This window comes from Lissotriton vulgaris, chromosome 1_1, assembly GCF_964263255.1.
Source record: "Lissotriton vulgaris chromosome 1_1, aLisVul1.2, whole genome shotgun sequence".
In the NCBI taxonomy this organism is placed as follows: domain Eukaryota; kingdom Metazoa; phylum Chordata; class Amphibia; order Caudata; family Salamandridae; genus Lissotriton; species Lissotriton vulgaris.
Window position 1 is genome coordinate 1,587,851,460 of NC_141685.1, and position 23,838 is coordinate 1,587,875,297.

At 45.2% G+C, this 23,838-nt stretch overlaps 1 protein-coding gene across 1 annotated transcript in view; it reads left to right on the forward strand.

Moving 5' to 3' along the window:
* Nucleotides 1-23,838, forward strand: part of CFAP54 (cilia and flagella associated protein 54) — a 2,285,874-nt gene that overhangs the window by 69,574 nt on the left and 2,192,462 nt on the right. Inside the window, exons 3-5 of the mRNA XM_086918163.1 lie at nucleotides 1,243-1,386; nucleotides 7,828-7,999; nucleotides 13,285-13,343. Coding sequence (XP_086774289.1) covers nucleotides 1,243-1,386; nucleotides 7,828-7,999; nucleotides 13,285-13,343 — 375 coding nt within the window. The remainder of the gene's footprint in view (nucleotides 1-1,242; nucleotides 1,387-7,827; nucleotides 8,000-13,284; nucleotides 13,344-23,838) is intronic.

Here is a 23,838-nt window from a genome sequence, read left to right on the forward strand (position 1 = left end):
TTTTTGTAGAATTACCTTTCATCAATAAAGTATGCAAATTAGCACTTTATGTTCCTTAAGACGGACTGGTACCTCCTGCTAATTTTAAATGCTCCCTTCATTGTTGGTATTAGTTTATTGCTGAATCCTTTGCACTTCTTTGTAACAAACAGTAGTGCCCCCTGATTTGTACATTCATGTCTTCTAAGATTTAGTGCTGATGAAGCAGCCTCATTATAAAGGAGGGCATTATGCTTTGTTGACGACTAGTTAACTGATATATCTACATCGGGATGACAAACTTCCTAGGGGGAAATTTCATGTACAAATTATTGGTTTCTAAATCCGTGTGACATTTGTTTTTGGACTATTCGTCCAGAAGAACAAATGCAGATTCTACTGCTTCAATACAAATTAACAATTTGTAAGACTCCACTACAATTAGCTAGACTTGTTTGTATGGTAATGCCGAATACTTTCAAAACCCATATGGCAGCTGCTGGACTCAGTGGAAACGGTTTATCTTGTCAGACATAATTTCTAAAAGGATATGCATCCAAGATCAGTGTGGTACACCTCACACATTTCCCAGCAAAGACCTAATGGCTTATAGCACAATGATCTGGCCATTTATTTATTTGCTTTGTGAAGCATTGACTTGTGGCAGAAAAACACTTCTTAGCAATGATAAACTGTAAAGAGACAGTTTTTGTAGTTGTCCACAACCCCTTTCCTGGTGGCTGACGTATTGTGTAGTAACGCGGAGGCAGTCTCGACTGTTGATGTGGCATTCCCCATTAGACCGGTGTAACACCTTGGAGACCACTGATTGAAGCATGATGACCACAGCAATTACAAATGTCCTCTTAAGAACTCGTTTGTTTGGGTAACACAGGTTGCAAATTGAACAACTCCAACATGAATAGTATTTACCACCCCCACCTCCTTCCCCCTTTCTCCCTCATTAGTAATTGACAATGGCCGTTTGTCGTTAGCATTGACAAAGGCCTCCGGGGCGATCTTGTGTTGCGCAGAAACTGATTTGTAACATATTTACCATTGCTTCTCCTTCTGTTTATTAAGATGCAGGTTAACTTCCTGTTGAGTTAAGTCTTCCTCTTCCATCCTAACGTCCTTTTCTGTGCAGCTACTGCTTGTTTACTAAAGTTGTATTTTACAGCACATTTCTCTGTCTCTGCGTTTCATTTCTTGAAGCATTTTGTATTGCTGAGCAGCGTTTAATCACAAAGCCTTTGTCCTCAGGAATACAAGTTGGCCCTTTTGCAGTGCTACAGTCGCTACCTGCAGCAGTTCACGTCGGCAAACATTGAAGAGCTCACAGACGTCAGCCAGTTTAAGTCGACCTTTTTTCCAAATGGACTGGAGGACACAAAAGCTATACCAACGGTAAGGATCACGTCTTCAGTGACTTGTCAGAATGTAAATGTTTGCAAAAAGGTACAGGTAACATCATAGTGTGAGGGTAATGCAGATGAAATTGAATGAACCGTCTAGGTACGGTATATTGTTTAAAGGGGCATTTGAGTATAGTTAAGCAGCATAGAGGAACTTTGTGAACCTCAGATGTGCATGTTTTGTCATCCTTGTCACAACTGCATATTTTGTCATTGAATTGTTTTATGTTACAGATTGCAATTATTTTTATTAACATTTTCCAATTGCTAAGAAATTTCGAGCTGCTATTTTGTGTTGCATATTGTTTTCAGAAAGACATCTCCTTCCTTATCAGGTCTAACCCAACCCTTTTCCAACTTATGACACAACTGAAGACGCGCCTCTTTAAAGAACACTGGACATGAAGAAGTACCAGTACACTCCCACTCTCAGACGTTAGCTGCCCATTCAATCAGCCATTGACTAGATCTTTGTTTTCGACCCTATGCGGCGCTCTGTTGCCTTTCAGCAATGTTTGTTGTAAAGATATCACATTTACACATACATACCTACATACATACATACATACATACCTACTTGGAATTGAATGTTCTTTTGAAAACCAGGTTTCCTTAACACACGGAGTATATCATACACGTAAATTGATAAAGGAAAACATACTATTTGTAGAAAATAGTTTTTATTGCTCAAATGTTCAAATAGTTCATTCGATTTTATAAAAGTAAAACTAAAGAAGCAATACTATGCCTGCTCTTAGAGAAATGCCCAGTCTTGATTAGAGCAATGTGCTGAGTTCTCCTAAAGTAAATAAAGCCGAGGTGGTTTTAAGTACATTGATTTCTGCAACACATCCCAAGGTTATCCATAGGCTTCCTCAGAGAAAACTGCACGTGGTTCTTGAACAGCAACAACGAAACAGCATTACAACCTATAAAACTAACCAGACCCAATTTTCACATTGTCTTTGTTGAAATAAACACATTTTATTTCTTAAAATAACACCGAAATTACGAATAAGGTTGGTTTGCAAATCAAAGTCAGTCTTTGGAATTCAAAACTGTAAAAATAAAACACAAGCAAGCTGTGGCTGTAATTTTCCAAAACAACCTCTCGGGAACTGCAATGCATTCTGTTTGCCATTGAAACAAATAATTCCTCCCAATGGAATAATTTTAAAAGAGAATAGTGTGAGAAAAAAATGTCATCCTTTACTACACAGTTTCACTTGTAGCAAATGTCTTTGTTTCAGACGAGGTTGATGATTTAACTATCGAGATCTTTAGATTCGTTTTTCAAACCACACTCACAATTTCAGGTTGCATCTTAAGTACCATAGCAGAATGTTTAGCTTCAACTAGTCCCTGTGACTCCTCTGCCACAGAATGAAATTCGTCATATGTTGTTGAAGGGAGCCATATAATAAATACCAACAATCCATAGTAGCAAAGGCTTTTATTCCAAGTACGTCCTCTTCAAAAATGAGCCTGTGGAATACATGACAATCATGGGCATATGTCTGTTCAATAGGGTTCCCAAGACGTCCGTGAGCCACAAAACAGTATCTTGCCTCGATCTGCCTTAAAGGTGAATACTTTCATATAACCATGCAGCCAAAGAAATACAGTACAGGTTAGTATAGATTTCTTCCAACGTAACTTTTGGCCCTCTTCGACCAAAAATAAAGACCCCTGACATAGTGTATAGCACAGTGGCGGCTCCACCATGGGGGCGTTGGGGCGTCTCACTACTGCTTTCTCGCAGTGCAAGAAGCAGAAACATAAAATGGTAAAACTACCATTTTATGTTTCTGCTTCTCGCACTGTGAGAAAGCAGAAGTGCTTGGGGCTGGCGGGTGGGCGGTCCTGCTCGAGGGCAGAGGGGAGTGTCTCACCTACTGTTGTGGGTATTGACTGAGTTGGTCGGCCCCAGGGTCAACCTACTCAGTCATGCGCACTCACCCTTTTTTAGGTCGAGCCTATAGCAGCGCGTATGCGCTGCAATAGGAAAACGACCTCTTGGAACTCACCACAACTTTTCACACGCTCGTGCGTGTGTTTTTTTTGGGCTGACAGCCTATTGGCCTTTGTGTGCGTCTTTCTAAGAAAAACAGCGCACAATTGGGTAAAGGCGGGCGCATGTCCCGCCTTTCCCAACAAATGTGACCGCTCATGGCTTATTGCTTGCGGTTACGCGCAGCAGCGGCATCTGTTTCTCATTATGACCATTCCTGCCACACTCGCTCGCCCCCGCTCCTCTCTCGCGGGCTTGATTTTGAGTGTCACAGCTCAACATTGCCTGGTGATGGACTTATTTTCCATGGTTAATGTCCCCGAGCCCATGCTGTGTGAGCCTCGGAGCTCAATATTTCCACATTGTCTGATGGATTTCCTTTCCAATGTTAATGTCTCCGAGCCGGGATGCTAAAGCACTTCTAAAAAATATATATATATATTCTGGTTTTCGGTGCTCTGTCATTTTGGTACGTTTGAGCCCCTCTCCTTGTTTTCGAGGTATATGCCTGCCATATATAGTATTTAGTTTATGCACATGACATTCATTTGTTAAGGGGTATATGGCTGATTTACAGTGTTCTGAATTTCTATCACACAACACTTTGTTGATTAAATCTTAGGGCCGCCTGATTTAGATCTCGTGGACAGGTTACTCCATCACAACGGTGATGGATAACCCATCTGCCGAAATATAAATCCCATAGGAGAATTTGGGATTTATATTTTGGTGGTGTAACCTGCCTGCCAAGATCTATATCAGGCACTTAGTCTGCTCTGGCTTATTCCTATTGACAGTCATGTGCTAAAGGAGTGTACTTGGTATTTAATTTGTAGTCCAATGCTATGGTTAGCTCTGAACATCAGTGGTAAACATCTCTAGCTATCCCAATTGGAGACCATAACTACTGATTGTCATGGGGTTGGCTGAGGCAGGTTTCATAAGGTCACTGGAAATATATTGGCTGGTCTAAGGATTACATTAAAGTGGTCAGCAGTTATTTTTTTTACAAGAGTATGCAAAATCCATTTGAATGTGTCTTTAATATTTACCTCGGAAAATAGAGCTTTTGGTGGTAAATGATCATTGTGAAAAAACCTTAACTAGATACCATTTAAAAAATCTTTACTTTCACACTTACTATCTATATTCTTTCTTTCTCCATGTGTGCCGAATGGTCCTGCTGAATTCCAACATGCTGCTGTTTATTTGACCGTTTTGGTTACTGATAGCATACTTGAGAAGACTAAAGCCAGTCAGAGACTGAGGGTCTGGTTCACCAAAAAAAGTGTTTAGATGTATACGAAATGTACATATGCACTCAAACATACATTTCGACTTTTTTGTAATTCACAAATCTTTGCTGGAGTATGCAATTGCAAATTTTCAGCCATTCTCTAGGCATGTGACTTTTTTCTGGGGTTAGCATTTTTCCCTAGTTGCAATTGTAAGTAGAGTGCTGCATTGGGAAATGCAAGTGCTGATTTACAATTGCACATTATGGGGGGCCACTTCTGGGCAGACTGCATCATATGACAAAGAACAGATGGAATTGAATCTCTCACCAGACTAGCTTTGAAATCCCAGCAAACATACAATCTTTGAGGGAACCTGAGTTCTTGCAGATGATGGATCTTCAATGGTCACACAAAGCGATGAATTCCATGGCCGAGTCTTGGGTAACAAGAATTCTGTAAGGAAGTGATTTTGTTTCTTTTATAAGGTAACACTCCTCTCAACGTGGGCTCTTCCCCTCCCTCACTATCATCATACTGCAGGCATGGCTTTGGTGTAGGCTGACACGGCCGGGCTTACTGGTGGATTGTCCTGTTTCTCTAGATTTTCACTAGAATGGGTGTACCCAGAGACAGATCCACAAGCAAGCTACCAGAGGAGATAAAAATCTAGCAGTGATCTATTTTTATGACAAACCTAGACATTGCATCTCCCCCGCTTGTCACTTCAATATCCGGGATGTCTGACCTGTTGCTGCTTCAGAGTTTTTACAGTGAGTCTATTAGGCCCTTCTGGTTGTGGCCTTCCAGCAGTTCGTTACTTTCTATCTCAAGTATTGTACATGTTTTTGGGCCAGGGTAAACTTGGCAAGATAGGCCATTAGTCCATTTTTCTGTTGAATGGATTCCTGCAAACTTAAAGCCTCAAATGTTTGGTGCCTAGTCCCAATCTACCTAGTAAGCTTTTCGGCATATGAGGTGATGCTCGCCACACATACTGCTTGATAGGTGGTAAGGATTGTGCTAGAAAGACAGCGTGCAATCCACAGAGTGGACTACTACTCTGACAAGTCTTATTTTCTGGCAATTAATTCAACTGATGTACACAAACACCCTCTGTATTATCCCTGTCTTGATAGCACTGTAAAGGCTCCCCAGGTGCAAAATGTTTAACTGGGGCTTCTGTGAAGGTCTGTACGATTTTCTTTTGGGTCTCTGCTTGCTGAGTTTGACAGGCTGTGTAGGATTATCCTGTTTCCCTTTCTTCTCACCTGGGTGGATGGAGCTTCAGGAAGGCCAACAATGGAGACCTTTGTCGAGCAGCATTCTTCTTTTATGGAAAACAATGGCACTGCATCGACCCTGCTTGCCACCTTCATGCCTAGAGGTCTGTCCTGCCATGGCTTCTTATCTGAGGCATCCAAGGCTCTACAGTCTTACTGTATAGGTCTGCCATGTCCATCCCACCACAGGCTCGCCCCAGTAGTCCCTGGGTCCCTTAAGGACAGTCGTGAGATTTCTTTTCTCTGACAGATAAGGACTCTGCAGGGTAGCCCTGAGGATGCCTGGGTAGGATGTCCGGCGCTTAGGGAAGGGGAAAACGACAGAACCTGCTGTCACACACCCTTCTCATATTTTTCTACAATTAGAACCCCTTTCTCCTACTATCTCACTAAGTATGGTGGTGGTCTGTTTCCTTTCCCACCCTTGAAGGAGGATTACTCTAGACCTTTTCTGTGGTGGAAGGGGTCATAAAGCAAATTGTGAATACTCTCACACTGATGTTTGCGTGGGCATTCACAAACTCAAGAGTCAAACCACGCCCTGTTATGGTCTCTTCCTTCACGCCTGTATAATTGTACACAGTCGTGGATTAAAGGTGCTATAAATGATTTACACCCTAGAGGAATATTTGACAGGTGTAAGTCCAGATATTTTCACATGTAAACACATTATAGACAATAATAACATTGCGAATTGGACCCTGGCGGTTTAACTGGGAAACCCCACATCATAGAGCTTATTGAAAGTCTATCTGACACAGCAATTTTGTTCAGAAAATATTGGGGCTTGTGTTGCACTCCCTGGCTCTCAGTTTACTGTCCTATATCTTTCATTTGCTTTACAAAACAGTCCTTCTTTTTCTATTGTCCATTACCCTCAATGCCCCCATGACACTATTGCTGTGCCTCCAACTTGCCTCAGGAGGTAATAAAATGTGGATTGAAAATGTGTAATGCCGCAACTCAATTTAAATCTTACGTTGGCATGTTTTACCTTTTGCGATTTTACAAATTCTTTTACTTTTAATGGTCATTCTACTAGAGCATCTTACAATCTCCACCGACAGCCACAAATCTTCAGTCTTTCAATGTGTGCCATCCCATGCCTTCCTATTTCATACACGGATACTTTGTCACCAATTAAAATAACTGGATATCCCGTGCCAGCAGGTATGTAACAGATTCCTAAACTTTTGGATTTCTGCTTTATCGACATGAATTCTCCTTGTTTAATTACAGTGTCCCACTCCTTTTGGAATCCTCGTGGTTTGTAGCTGGTTGGCCAGATCATTCCTGTGTTTCTGTCGCTCTGCTATTGGATGAAGACTTCTGTGTTAGCTGTCTGCCCATAACTGACTGACTGACTGAATGAGCCTGACTGACTGACTGACCTCCTGGCTAAGATGGTCACAATATAATTATGGATATGGAAATGTATTATTTGAAAACATGAATTTGTATTCCCAGAAAACATTTGCATACACCCGGATTCACAGAAAAATGCACCTGCATTTTTCCTTGTTAGTTCGGAGTACTTATGTGTAAGTGCGTACTACATGGAAAGCAATATTACCTATTTTTGGAGGTTAGGAGGAGGCCGCGGGCGGTTTCCACACGGGTTGAAGCTCTGCTTATATACATCTGCACAATTTATTTGTATAGCTTCAAACAGTGTACAAATATTTGTAGTGCCTTTATGAATGTGCCAATTAAATCTGCCCTTTGTATTCTAACCTTCATGAAGGGAGAACAAAGGTCTGCTGACTTCATTCTGCCAACATACCCCATCTATGATCTAATTGAAATGTAAAACCATGAGTGTGCCTTCTATGTTTAGGGGAAGCAGATCTTGAGATCATGTTTTATATTAATTGCATGACCCCATCTTCTCTTTTATGTTTTAGTTCCTCGCATTACAAGGAAGAAGTGTTTGCATATATGAGATCGTGAAGGCCAATGATCCAAATCTTCTCAATCAAGACTCTATACAGAAGTGCTTGAGCGTTTTGTCATTTTTGCGGCTAAACATGCAAGTGGTTCTACCATTTGAACAGCTCTGCTGGCTTATTTACAATGGTATGAATGATGATGTATTTGGTTTCCCATTGTTGTTTTCTTGCTTTATCTAAATAGCTAATTTCATTTGTTTGGGATTGAAAAATAACCATACATACATTTTTATGTCTGAAAGGTTTGTATTATAGTCATCTCAATCGTAAAAGGAACGTATTTGGTACATGAATATCAGACCTTCTTCTGTGGCAACTCAGACACTGAGAATTTAGCGTGACAAAATGTGAAGGAGTTTGGCTCACCACAAATGAGCTTTTTTTTACTCCTATATGTGTATTCACTTCAAATCCTTTGAAGAAACAATGCCACCAGCAAACTACAATGTCTATTACCCTTGACCTCCAATCACTACTTGTTGTAGGCTGGCCTAGTATTTGGTGCACTCTTATTTAAATGATTCACTTTATACTAAGCCAGCCTCCTACATTAATGGCATTGGTGGGATCCAGGGGTAGATTGTGGAAGTGAAGAACCTGCAAGCGGAAGGGATGCCACTCAGGATTAACCAGGAGACACGAAGACAAAATGCCCACCGATGTCGGGAGGTTCAGAAGAGTCAACAGTACCCTTTTTGCTGCGACTGTGAGGACCAGGCATTGCTAAGGAAGACCAGGAGCTGTGCGTAAGCTGTCCCACGTAGGATATCGGTGACTAGGTGGTCGGTGTCCGGCGGAAGCACCAACAAGCCTTGGTAGCTACAACTGGCTTGGAGAATAAAAAAGGGGCAACATTGTGACCAGCAAGGTCCAAAGGACTCCCCAACATCAGGAGAGTCAGAACAGGCCTGAGCAAGCAGGGGAGCCCACTGAAGCAGTAGAACACCCTCCGGAGGACCCACACGCCAAAGGCACAGGAGTCGCAAGTGGACTGTGACCAGCTGACCAAGACCAAGCCCCACGGTGCAGAGGATACAGTGAGGATGCTGAGCTTGGAGGTAGGAGATCCTGAAAGCTGAAGCTTTTTGTAGTCTGAATTCTCAGGAGTGCAGACTCAACAAGCCTTGGCAACGGCAAATTGATACGGTGCACAGGGGTTCGGTCCCTGCGGTTCCGACAAGGGATACTGGCCTCAGATTTGCAGAGAGGACAGGTCAGGCTTTGAGGGAGTTGCAGAAACACCACTTGTGTTGGTGAGCCTCAAGAAGTCCGTAGGACAACTGGAGCAGCGGACTGGTCAAGTTCATTGCAGTTCCTGTAAGAGCAGGGGAGTGACTCCTTCACTACAAGGGATATTACTTCAGGTGTCCTTGATGCCCTCGGGTCCATAGAAGAACTTGGAAGAAGCACAGACACAGATTATCAAGATTGCTTGCATAACAGTGAGACCAGAAGCAGCAGGAGTCTTCCATGTTCCAAAGTTTCGGTTCCAAGCAAAGTCCAGGTGTCCAGATAGTCTGAGAGTGATGTGGTTTCAGTCTTGTGCCTTGTCTCACGGTTAATCTATGGACCCTCCCACAGGTAAGCCCTTAAGTACCCTAAGGAAAGGGTTGGAACAACTCATGGGCCCCTCCCAGAGGAGGAGCTGGACAGAGGGGACGATACTCCCATGTCCTTTGTTCAGTTTCACGCCAGAGCAAGAGCCAAGGGCTCCCTGAACAGGCTCAAACTGGAGTATGCAACTTATTCTTCTACCTTCCCCAGCTCAAGCTTAATTCATCAGCAGGAGGGCAGATATGTGTCTGTGGTCGACAGCAGCACTAGTTTGTTGTCAGACCCTGAAAGGCTGTTACTGGGAGGACAGGGGGTAGCCCAAACTTGCCCTCTAGCACATGGGATCATACTTCCAACACTGGAATCAGTGTTGGATTATGATTCCGACATGTTTGGTACCAACGGTGCAGCCAGTTATAGTTAGACATTACGTAATGACTGATTTCCACTATATGTATTAAAATAGCCGTCTGCACTTACATAGCCCGGAGAATCAACTCTGGGGTTTTTAGGGGTGTCCTGCTCATGCAGGGGCACCCTCATACTTATAACCAAGCACCCTGCCATCAGGACGGATGAGGGTGCCATAGGGGTGACTTCTAGGTTTTAAGTGCAGTGACCCCAGATATAAGTAAACGTATGTCTTTCGTGAGAGATACAAGCCCCTACTCAAACAGGCTGCAATGGCAGTCCTGTAGTCACATTTTAAGTGGACTCCCATGGGTGGCACACTACATGCTGCAGCCCATGGGGACCCCTGGTGTACCTCTGCCCTGGGTGGTTTAGCACCAAATACTAGGGACTTACAAGAGTACTCCAGTAGCCAATTGTGGATGTACGGAAGTACTTTCCATGGTAAATGTAGGGAGAAAACACAGTGACTCCGGATCCCAGGCAGACTAGGTCAAAACCATACTGACACCAAGCAAATAGTGGGGGTAACCATGAAAGCAGATCCTGCACTCCTCGACCTACAATCTAAAATATTGACATCTGAAGACTGCCTGATCCTGTTATCCTCTTCTCTCTGGAATGGAACTAGATAATAGTCTTCACTTGCCACCTTCTTGGGTTAGGTGCTCTGCAGGATACGGTCATTGTACCCTATCTCTATGTTGGTGCAGTTTTTACATGACGTTATGATCATTATAGAGCCAATTTCCTCATGCCTTCTGACGCATTAGATTTGCTTGGGAGGGTATTGTTTGCATGCACCGGTGCACCTTTCCAGTTGTTGCTGACATCAGTCTGTTCTTGAGAATCATGCTGAGCCACAACTTGACAACATTTCCTAGATCCATTGCTACATTATCATTTTCCATTTGCTCTTTGTTGCTTCACATCTATGCTTGGACCAATTAGGATGAAGGTTTGTTCCATCCTGATTGATGTTTCCTTCGTTTTCTTGTGTTGTTCCTGACTGACCCAGTAACCTACAACCTTTTCTACTTAATGCATATCCTTAACTAGTTCCAGGGCTTTCTCTGTGCCTTATCATGTTCCTTCAGTGTAAGTCTCCATCAATAGGCACCTCTACAATGACTCTTCCAGGTATCCATTTTCCTTTTTTTGCTACAATGTATGGGCACATTTCACTTTGATAAGCGCTTTCACCATCATCTTATTGTATCATCTGCTACCCCTAAGCCATTGTAACAAGCACAAGCCTGGCCATTTTCAAACCTTTTGGGAAACCTTCGCTTTAGCATGTTGTGAGAGAGATTTGTTTCATAAACAATCTGTATCTTTGAAATCTGAAAGTGTATACTTAGCCTAGCAGATTTGTCTTTGTGCAATGATTTTGCCCTTTCCCTACATCACCTGGACTCAATTTCATTACTGCTTTTCTGCCTTGATTCTTCAACTGTAATTGTATTTTGTTTTTATTTAAGGGTTTTTATGACTTGCATGCAGTCCTCAAAGAATTTTAGGCATCCTAGTTTATTAACACGCCTGATATGAAATAAAACATCAATAAATGTACAGTTGTACACATTAATATGCATGGCAGCGAACACAACCATTAAAAAGCCATCTTTGTGTACTTACTACCAATACACCATAACATGAGGTATACTGTAAAAATATTAAGTGAATTGTAAAAAAAATGGTATTAAGAGTATTTAAGGTTACCCTGGGTGCTGATTATTAACAAAAATATTTAAGACCCATTCAGCTTCAAATATACTAAAATGCCTTGGTTAAAGTGTTAATGCAAAGTCAGATAACCTTACACATCTTGAAACAGTGTTGTTAAGGTGCCAGCATAGTACTATGAAATTGCAAGTGGGCAACTTGAAAGCAATAAAAACAAATCCACATAAACAAATTCAACAACACTCCACCCTCGGTCTATGTTGTGATATCTAATACTGTTATTTTACATATTATTAATGGTGAATTCATGTACTTCTGTGTTTACATGGCTGTTATGTAGCTTTACACTCAGTTTATCCATTTCTTAAATATGCTTGAATTAATTGGGAGGGAAAGAATGATAATGTTTTTACCATCTTGGTTTGCTTGTCGTCCACAGTAACCATGCATGGCATAAAATTATGTGCATCTTGGATAGATGTATTGGTGAGCATTAGGATGGTGGGCTCTGGTGTGTTGGGAAAAGCATACATATCATGAGGCCTTTTTAGGTCGAGCAATCGAGACCTCTTGCATATACTTTAGTATATACTTTATATACTTGTATGTGCATGTACTTTGTGGGCTCTGGCGATCAGCCCTAGGACTTGTCTTCTTCCGCTTAAGGGCTTTTTTTCCTGTACAACTGCCTCTATTTAACTGTCTGAATAGAAAACGACCAGCAGAGGTCAGTGAAATCCCAGAATTGCTTTCTACTTAGGGACTTTATTTTTCTTGTATTTATGGCAACTGCCTCTATTTAACTTTCTTGATAGAAAACGAGCAGCAGAGGTCAGTAAAATACCAGAATCACTTTAGCCTTCTCTAGATTCCAGTCCATAGAAATTGTCTTCCACGAGCACCCGTAGACAATATTTTTATCAAAACTTGTATTTTCAGGGATATGACCACCGAAGACCCTTATTTTATATTGAAAACAGAGCTTTGGACTATGCTGTTTCCCGCTGAAAGGCAATATTTATCTCCATGTGTTCCCATACCTGGTGTCACGTAGTTTGGTGCTTATTTTCCCTCCATGTTAAAGAACAGTAAATGTTTCAGCACCCAGGCTAATGTGCGGCATAGCTAAATACATAGAAGGTCCAAAGGCAAGCCCAATTGCATTGCAAATGCGTATTTTAAAATCTATCGATCCTTTTTATGAATAGCCTCTGATTGGCCCTGCTGCTCTTGTTTACCAATAATTTGGGAAGAATGGAAAGCAAGGGCTAAGAATCTCATTTAAAATATGGAGAGCAGGTCGTCAAGCAGCAGGTCCATCGGCAAACCTCTCCTGTCATTTTTCTCAGTTTCTCCGCTAATACAGCAGGACCACGTTGCTGGCCCCGCATGGATTTCTATTCATTTTTATAAGACTAACCCCCCCCCAAAGGGTCTTTACTTTCGAAAAACTGAGAAGTAATGTCCATGAAATGGCGTACGCTGATGTTTTTTTCCTGCCTGTGCCTGCCATGCTCAACATGGTGGTCACAGTCCAGAAAAACACATGGCTATAAACAGGGTGTGCCTTGTCAAGAAAACCGTCACAGTTGGAGTTTCCTCACCGCGAAATGAAGCAGACGATAGAACGCTGGGTTGCTTAGTTCAGGCTATAAGGTTTCTTGAATGTTTAGAAGGATACATTTTTGTCTTACCACCTTCAAAGCTGATTTAAGTTCTGTATTTACGTTTTATACAGTCAAATGTTTTCTTTTTGTGCAGGAGCAGTTAATATCTACAATATATGCAGGTTTCTGATGAGTGCTGGTCATTCTGCTAAGGTATGATCTAGACCATTTTTGTTTTTTCTGTTTATAAATATCTGTGCTCTTCAATAAACTGTGCTGCAATTTCGCTGCTTGCATACTTACTACTTTCTGTATTCAAACATAATTGCTTTCGTTTGTCCAAATATTGTTCTAAACAATGACCCTATAACCATGTGGATGTAAATGTTTTTTGCTTGGAATGGCTTTATTTCTAAGCCATAACCCAAAAAGATTGTTAGAAATAGGGAGATTGGATGAAATCATGTAATCTAAATGGTGAATAAAAATGGGAAATTGTCCACTGCTTGAACCTCTTGCATTCTTCATAATGATAATAAAATAGTAATAAGGAGGTGCAATAGAGACAGACGGAGGAGACTGAAACCAGCTAGATCAGATAATCTCACTTTTAGAACTAGTTGGTGTCCCAAGTTTCTGTTGTTGTCCTGCCTCATATGGCTGCAGGCAGTATCCAGTAGTCTTAAACATTTGGGTCAAGGACTGGGGTGTGTGGAATTTTCATCAAGCGCAGTCATTTCCATAGGGCTTATGCCAGGCGAACAGAAAAGGTTGACCTTCAGCTATTATCTCTCTTGTAGTCTTCCATGCGTGGAACACACCATGCCCGCTCACCTTTCTGTCCCTGTGGTAGCTTTTCTGCTCTCCTTGATAAATCCGTGGAGGCATCAGAATCGGGGTACAAGCAGCAGGACTGTAGTAAACAAAGCTTTATTCAGGAAGTTGAGGTGCTAATGCTGTGGTCACTCACAGTGGGGCCTCGAGTGGTTGAAGAGCTATTCCTAGTTTACACATGTGCAAGGCCGACCCGGCCTCTTTAAAGGTTGAAAACAGTGAAATGCCTGGTGCGGAGGACACAATAAGGGATAAGAAGCATTGTTAAATGCTTTCAGTTTCGCCTTTGTGATTAATATTATTTTTGTTGTTGTTGTTTTGAGATTTAGCTTTGTGAGTGTTAGACCCGGGATCCCTGGTTGGCTGAGGTAGGTACCTTAGGCCAAGTAGTGACCCGCGTTCCAACGTCGGGGAAAGGAAGGTCACCCTCTGAGATGGCCCCTCTCACCCCCTTGGTAGCTTGGCACGAGCAGCCAGTCTTATCTTCAAGGCAAATGTGTAAAGTATTTGCAACCACGCTCACAACAACCCAATGATGATAACACAAATAGACTCCACACGAGTTTTATAAAAACGAGTATAACTTTTATATAAAGAGATATACGAAAAGAGCACACAATATAAATCCAACATATGAGTTTGTGTACTATTTCTCCTCGTCGGTTGTTAGGCCAGCCCACCCTTGAAAATTCTGGTGGTATTATTGAGCACTTCTAAACATTCTTCTGTAATCCTAATCTCATGTTTATTCAGTTTGTAATGCTAGAATCAGGCGCTTTTGCAATGTAAAAATACTGTAAGGCGTTACACAGCAATTAGACACTGTGTAATGTAAAAATAATGCAATGTGTAAGGCAACAATCAGGCACTTTTCAAGGTAAATACAATGCAATGCGTGATACAACCACCCGGTACGTCATTATGCAGAAATAAGGCAATGCGTAATACACTAATCGGGTAATTAGTTATGCAGGAATAATGCAAGGCGCAATACGCTAATCAGGTAGTTCGTTATGCAGCAACAATGCAATGCATCATACAACAATCGGGTAGTTTGTTATGTAGAAATAATGCCATGCGTCATACACTAATCAGGTAGTTTGTAATGCAGGAATAATGCATTGCGTAATCCTCTAATCGGGTAATCCGTTATGAAGAAATTATGCAATGTGTATTACGACAGTCAGGTACTCCGTTATGCAGAAATGGAACAATGCGTAATACACTCAGGCACCTATCACTGTGCCTTAGGTGGTCTCTCCGCCTCTCCTTCTGACTTGCAGTCAGCCTCTCAACAGTTGCCCCAACACGGGTATGATATTGTCAAAAAGTGCCGCTCTGCACTCCGGCCCCTGTATTGCCACTCGCTTTGCAATACTGGCCGCAATACAAGCCGAAACAGAGGCTCGCGCTGCTGGAACGAGAGAGAGGCAGAAAGCGTCTTCCTCTGAGCCCGCACCCCGCCCCAGGAGTCGACACACGTTACCTGGGGGCGCGAACTCACTCTCCTCTCCTCGTCTAGCAGCTGGGCCTCCAGTGCAATCTTTGTGAATTGGCAACGGCGGACTTGGGCCGGCGGCTCAGCTCCTCCAGGGCTGCCAGCCCGGCCGCTATAGTTACGAAGATCTCAGGCTGCCACAGGGCACACGCACACCGCGTCGCTGAGACTTCGGTGAACTTCGGGTGCACGATCGCTGGGCCCTCCACACAAAGATCTCAGGCTGCATGAAGATCACAAGCACAGCATTGCTGAGACTCACTTTAACTCCAGCGCACACGATAACAAGGCAAATCCTCACGATGGTCTCACGGTGCACAACGCACATGCCATGCAGCTTCTATGAGACTCACTTGGATTCCGGTGCACACGATTACTGGACAATCCTCACAAAGGGGTTCAGGCTGCACAAAGCACACGCACACTGCGTCGCTGATCCTTGCTTGGACTCCAGGTGCCCACAATCACAGGGCACACCTTACGAGGGTCTCAGGCTGCAACAAGCATGCACAAACAGTGCAGCTGAGATTCTCATGGAAACGTTTGTGTTCCTATGTTTCCGTAACAGCGAGCCAGCTCCCCTCAGGCCCTTGGGGATACTTTACTTCAGGACACAGCACACAGCAAAGTCCTTTCCAGCAGGGGGACACAGAACAGAGCAAAGTCCCTTTAGCCTTTCCTTGGTTAAAACAGCAAACTACAGGCCATCCCCAGAACAAACAGCAAGGGCCAGTCCTATCCTTCAGTCTCTTCAGTTATTTCTTCCTTGGAAAAGGTTCTCTTGACCACGAAGTAGCTCCAGTCTTGTTCACATTGATCAAGCCATTATCCAAAGTTCAGGGGCTTCAGCTCTCACAGTTATACCCCTCAATGGCTTGGAAGTCTTTGTGTTCAGGGGCACTGATCCCTGTTCAAAGCAGTTCTGGGTGCCTCCCTGCCAGTGACACATTTCTTCCTTTGATTAGTGGGGGTCTGGATCGTTAATCACTAAGCAGGAGATGGGACAATTGTTTTATAGCAGCAACCCAAGCCTCTTCACCTCTAGGGGCTTCTCCTCCCTCTAACTCTAGATGCAGGCCAGCCTGTTGCTGTCTCACCTCCTCCCCTGAGTCAAGACATTTCCCAGATCCTATCTCTTACAAATCCAGACAGTCAATCCACAGCCAGGAAGAGACACATAGAAAAGTTAGAGCACAAATACTCTGCCACCTCTAGAAGAGTGGCTTCTAAACACACGATGCAATAACCACCTTCATAAAAAGATGTGATATTACACTGTGAGTTCAGGCATATTAAACTTCACCTTTCCATCTTAAGCCTTTAGGAAGATAGGCTGGAAAACATATTACACAGCCTTCCCATTCTATCCTAAGGGCAAGATGGCCTTTCCACAGTGAAAAACGAAATGGAGATTATTTCACTGTCAGGACATGGCACACACCGCCTACCTACCTTTCACATGAACTGCACCCTACCCAAGGGGTACACTAGACCTACCATAGGGGTGTCTTCTGTGCATAGAAAGGGAAGGGTAAGGTCTGGCAAGTGAGTGCACTTGTCAGAACTGTTGGACCCAGGGTCCCTGGTCCACCTAGGGTAGCCTGGCACCAAGTGGAAAGGACTAACTCCAGGACTTCTGTGTTGTACTTGCGTCACACTCAACTCAGTAACTCAGCGCACCACCACTCCAAAAATGACACCACATCGTCTTTTAGAAAAGTAGAAAGGCTTTATCTTTCCTTTAAATTCGTTTCTCTGATGTGTCAGCAATAACAAGACATCATTTTGTATGCTTTACCATAAAGATTCCTGTTTCTGTAAACATGAATATCACAAACAATCCTTATTCAGCCATAGGACTAATCAGCAGATTAAGATGCAGAAGCCCAATTCAGTCAAGAACTCATTTAGCTATAAAAAGGCTTAGCAAAAGGTTTTGTGGCTGTTCAAAGGAAATCACATTTACACATTTTTAAGCGATAAAATACATTCAGTACAAGCCAAGTAATGCCTAGGAAGGAAGAAGCAAGTAATATCGTAACTCACATAAGCAGTCTCTTAGTAAAAATGAGCACACACTATATTCATAGTTAATTAAAACTCATGTGCTTTCCCAGGCAGGGAACACCTTATTCCTGGTGAATAATATGTCATCAACTGATGATTCTCAAAAGACCTAGCTCCCGGACAGTCATAGAAGGAGCAGCAGCTGACTTTTCTTTGGCTGGTCGTTTTATTAATAGGGTTCTTCTTATTTCTGTGTCCCAGGCCCAGGACTCGCTCTTCTTTCAGAGACCGGGACTTTGATTGCTCTCTTAACCCCTCTGAGACCTCTGCGGGACACGCCTCCCACCAGCCCAAGCCCCTGCTTACTTCATCTCACTGACCCAGTAACTGCCGGTAACTGAAGTCATAAAGGCCCGAACTGCCCTGGGCGATGAAGGTAGTCTCGCTGAATTACGATCCTTCCCGGAGACAGGCTGGCTCCCGGCGTGGCTTCCTTGACTGTCTCCGCGTTCCTCCCCCTCACGCACACACGAGGGAAAACTCCTCCCTCAGCCGCTCCCAACTCCACCTCACTCCCCGGGACTCCTCTGATTAAGGCGGGTCTTCCACCAAGCTTCCGCTGCCTGGCAACCAGCTCCCTGAGGCAACGCGCTTTCCTCTCAGACCAGCCCACAGGTTCTCCCAGCGGGGAACCAGACGTCCTATAAGGCCTGCGATGCGCTCCCGCCTTCAGTCTTCTCAACTCGGAACTGGGCACAAAGGTGCTGCCAGCTCCAACGTGCGAGAGCAGCACCCCTCCCACACAAAGGGTCTCTGAAGGCCAACGGCTGTAATTCAGTGAGTACTCCGCTACCGTGGGCAGGATTTGGAGGGACACCACAGGGCTACAGGGAGTCAATTGAGGACGGGCGCAGGGTGGCAACTGGTGTAGGGAACTGTAATGTCAGAGTTCCGCCCCACTCACCCTCACCGGACTGGTCAAATCTCCTCAGTCCCCGACTCGGTCCTCCACTGGGGGGGTTTGGTGATTTCGTAATCTTCCTTGGCAGAGACCTGGTGGTGTCAGATCAATGGCTCGGGGGGTAGTATCACAAAGGGGAGTAGCAGCCTCTGAAGACAGTCAACCCCCACACAGTGTGTCAACCTCCTCACTCCACAGCCTGGACTCCAGCTGACCTCTACCTTCACCTATGATCTCCTCACAGCACAAAATGGCCGCACAACATTCCACCTTTTAAAACCTGGGCCCAGAGTGTCTAGAGTGGACCAGAAGGTTCTGGAACCCCTCATGACAACCCTATGGTCCCAGGCTGTGAGGTAATCTGGACAGGCCACCATTTTGTGAGGATCTCCTACTCTTCCTCCATTTTAGAGGAGCACCTGCGCATCATTGTTAATTAGTGACAATGGAGCGCCCAGAGACCTAAGGTCAACACCAAAAATGTAGTGGACATAAAAAAAATGGAAGGCAAAAAGGGGGAAAAAATAAGGAGGGACCACCCAAAGGACTGTCAGGTCTAACAAGAACAACATGGCAGTTCAACAAACTGTGCTCAGGCACTGCAATGGCAGGCCTGAGTTCCCTGTTTAAGGCTACTTGTGTGGGTGGCACAATGAGTGCTGCAGGCCCACTAGTAGCATTTGCATTACCAGCCCTGGCACACATTGTGCACTTTACTAGGGACTTTACTAGTAAGGCAAACATAACAATCATGGACAACCAATTACTGTTATACTTTATACAGGGAGCATTTGCACTGTGACACTGTTTAGCAGGGGCAAAGTGTCTAAAGCATCTAAGTTGGCAACATCATGTCAGAAAAAAAGGTCAAGGTCTAGGGGGAAAGCAAAAAGTTTGGGGAATTAGCCAAAAAGGGCCAAGTCATACAGTGAGCATTTGTGCAAGATAAGTTCCTAAAACTCCATAAAAGTTTTATCACTTGCTTATTTAGAAAGCCAATATATTGTCCAGTAATTGGTGGTAAAATAATGTGGGGAGATTAGGTAAACAGCGCAAGACAAAGGATATAAAACATGTAGCAGCTAAGCACATTTAATATGCATGCCATACTTAAGCAAGCTCATGAACAAAACTTGCAAAGAGCTGTGAAATGCTCCCTGTTAGACTTGGTACCATTGGTGTGGGTCTCCCTTCCATTATTTTGCTGTTGCCTCATGTATTTTTGCTGGTGTTAGATGCTTTAGACACTGTGCCACTGCTATCCAGTGCCACAGTGCAAGTGCTCCCTATTGTAAATTGATGTATCAATCAGTGGTTCCATGTTTGGCTTTTTGGTTTACTTGTCAGACCCTAGTCTAGTGCACTGAGTGTGCCCAGGACGTGTAAATCCAAATGCTGCTGGTGGGCCTGCAGCACTGGTTGTGCCACCCACAGAAGCAGCCTTGTAAAATGTGTCTAAGGTCAGCCATTGCAGAGCCAGCGTGCAGTCTGGTACTGTCATGCTGACTGGGCAAGTACACCCACTTGCCGGTCCCTAAACCTTCCCTTTTCTACATATCAGTCACCCCTATGGTAGGCCCAAGGGCAGGGTGCATTGTAAGTATAAGGTAGGACAAGCTCTGATGTGTGTGGCATGTCCTAATAGTGAATTACAGCCATTTTCGTTTTCACTATTGCAAGGCTACCTGTTCTGCATAGGCCAGAACGGGCTGTTAGAGTTATTACATTTTATAATCCTAACTGTCTCAGAGAACATGGTAGAAATTCGAGTTTAGTATGCCTGAACTCAGATTAATAAGATACATCTTTTAGTGAAGTTGGTTTTAATATTCTGTGTTTGCAAATACCACTTTTAGAAAGTAGGAATTTGCTTGTCTAGCCATTCAAACCTGCCTCTGCTAGGTTGTGTATTCCTATGTCTGGTTTTGTGAGTGACAGGGCTGGGGAATTCCAGGAGACAGGCTGAGTCACCTGGTGGTGAATAGAGAGATCTGCATCTAGATGGGAGGGAGGAGTTGCACCTGAACCTTGAATAGGGCTGTGCCTGCCTTCCACAATGCTGGCTCCACCACCTGGGGAGCGGCTGATGTCTCTGCCCTGCACACTGAAAGAAGAGAAGGAGTCCTGTAAACAAAGTGCTCCAGGACTGTACTTGCCTTCCACAATGCTGGCTTCACCTCCTGTGGGGCGTCTGATGTGTTTGCCCTGCACTGTGAAGGGAAAGTAGAAGTCTGGTAAACAGAGTGCTTCAGAACTGGTTTGGACTGGATTTTGGGGTATAAATATTGGCACACTGATTCCATGAAATTAGATCACTTTGGACTACAAGAAGAAACCTTTACTGAGGAGAGAGGAGAGGAACCTGAAGAAACTGAGGAGAGACTATTCCCAAGCTGAATGCATGGAGAAAACGGCCTCCACATAGACGCATGTGAGGTCAGCGTCCCAGCCAATCACAATGCTGCCATTTTTAATGTATTTAAAATTACCCTCCCTCCCCACATGACCCCTGCCCTCCAACCCGCAAATCATGCCAGCTGCGACTGATGCATTTCAAGGCCATGAGAGTTATTTTAACATGCAGCTTATCTGTGTGGAAAGCAGCAAAAGCTTGACTGCTTTGTTCTCCGGTCACTACCGATTGATGTACTCAGTGCAGCATAAATTGCTAGCAGTAAAGTTAAACATCCCAGAGGCTACCTTACTAATGTGCAAGTGTGCAGAGTGTGGATTTTGGGGGTCTTTTGGGGGACCACCCAAAAGGTGCAGGGAACACCCTATAGTCCACGGATCCAGAATATAAACTGAGACCAACTCTGGAGCATGGAGAGAAAGGATATTTATTACAATCTCATGAGATGGAGAGAGCATTGGCAACAGACTCCCATAGCTGTCTGAGGAGGAGTCTGCAGAGTGTTCTTACTTTACATCTTATATACCCTCTATCCTGCCCCAGGCATGTAAGGGAGTTGTACCAATAATACTTTGTTACATTCATTAACAATGGTCAAGCTGGTGGATCAGCAGGTGAGTAGCCTTTGGGGGTTTTCGCAGGACATGGGCAAAACATTATAATTATATAGTACACAGAGGTCAATCTGATAAGTCTGTAGTTGGTAACTGTTGGCCCCTGCACGGCGTAGCATGATTATATGTCAAACAAAGTTTAATCTGATAATCACAGGTGGTAGAGGTGAGGCCCCTGCATGGTGTAGGGGAAAAGCATGTTTATACAAATAAGTCCACAAATAGTAGTTGTTTGGACCACTGCAGGGCACAGGCGAAAGGTATGATTACACAGCAAGCGGAGATAAGTCTGATAGGCCTGTTGAAGGACGCCTGCAGGACGTAGTGTGCAGGGTGAGGACGATAAACATCTTGGAAACTCCCTGTCCGACTGGTTGAGCATGGGCTGGTCAGTTTGTGGCAGGCCAAATTACGAACAGGGTGTGAGTGTCCGTGCAGGAATGTGGTAGGTCAAAAGTGGAGCTCAGGAGTGTTCGTGATACAGAGAGAAGGTCAGTCATGAAGGGTGTAGCACAAAATGGTGGAGTGAATGGCAAGATAACAGACCTACTTTTCCACAAGAGAAGGGGGGGCGGAGCTAGCCGGCAACCGAGATGGTTGCTTGAGCCCAGAGCTCCCCGTCTAATCAACGATCCTGCAAATATCCTGCGTAGTTACCCCTACAATTGAACCCCAAGTGGTGACCCCGTAGCGCTGCCTACATCCCGCTCCTGCTGAGAGGGTGCTTGGCCCCAACGACCTCCCTGTCGATGTGTAGCGCCCCTCGGGCCTTAGAGCAGGCCGCACGAGCGCGAGCAGCGGACTGAAGTGAGAAGGCGGGCCGCCGTTGACAACACGGCTGCGGGGGCGGCTGCTGCTGCGAGTGTCCCTGAAGCGCCTAGTGGGGCCGAAGCCCTGCGCTTGCTGGTGGAGACTCCCAGCAACGGCCTCAACACATACTCTGTCCTCCGGACACCCGGACTGCGGAGTGCCAGGGGGTGCCGCGCGGCTGGGACCTGCGTCGGCGCTGGATCGGCGAAGACTAACGCACACTTGGGGGGATCTCGCGGCTGCGGCGGCCGTTGTGATCTGCAAGGCGGAGGCAGCAGACAGCTGCCCCAGCCCGACGTCGCTCGTGTGCCCGGTGCGGGCGGAAAACCCGGGCCTGGAGCACAGCCTAGAGCGGACTACAGGGCTGCGGACCCGGCGGCCCTGGGTGAGAAGCGAGTGACTGTGTGACGGCTGGAGCGTCCCCCCTGGGGTCTGCCAGACCCATGGCCCGCTCTGCGGAGGCTGTGCCACGTCAGAGGTGCCGTGTGGAGGTGAGACCTCGGCCCGGGGTACACGTGGCGTGGAGAGGCCCCGGCTGGGTGCCTTGCGTGAGGCTGGGGACCTGTGGAGTCGGGCCTTAACGTTTTGCAGGCGGCCGGCCCTTGCGAGCTTGAGAATGATGCAGGGGCGCTGCGGGGTGTGGTCTACTGTGATCTGGAGCCCCCGGGAGCACGGACTACCATCCCCCTATACCTCCTGCTTACCCGTGAATTTCATTACACCATTTTTAACTGGCATGGAGATCGGAGAGGCCCAATAGGGAGACTTGTGTTGCCTCACTGCTGCTATCTGGGGGCCTGAGACTGGAGGGCGCTGCGAGAGGTCTGGTTTGGATTGTGACCTTGTGGAACTGGAGAGGGGACCGCGCCTGACGTCTGACGGCCCTGGTGCTGCTGGGCCAACTTGGTCACTCCACAGGGGAGCGTGTCAGCGCCAGAAGACGATCCAGTACTGGGTCTGGTGAGAATGGGACGCTCGGACAGGACTCAGACAAAACTGTCATTTGATGCTAAAGGCACTAAAACGCCCCCCCCCCGCAGGACATCCGCAGCGGCTATTGGCAATGGAAAAGGGCATCCAAGGAGGTATAGCTTCCCTGGCACCAAGATTGATGCGCTCACATACCGCATGGATCGTATGGCGGAGAGGCTAGATAAGCATGCGGAGCGCCTGGATATGTCTGAACGCAGGCTTACTGAGGTGGAGGAGGCCCAGACCACTTTGGATACTGATGGTAAGCAGCTGGCCAGGGCGATGCAATTGCTCCAAGACAAGACGGAGGACTTGGAGGCCCGTTTCCGGAGATGCAACCTTCGCATCACGGGTCTGCCGGAGACCACGCAGACTGGGAATATGGAAATCTTCATTGAAAATCTCCGGAAGTCCCTCTTGGGCGACTCGGCCTTCTCCGCCATGTTTGTGGTCGAGCGTGCTCATCGTTTTCTTGGCCCGAGGCCGAAGCAAGGAGCTCCCCTTCGGCCTATCATTGCCAAACTGCTCAACTACAAGGACCGCGATGTGACGTTGCGACTAGCAAGGAAGAAACAGCTGCTACATTACGAGGCCTCGAC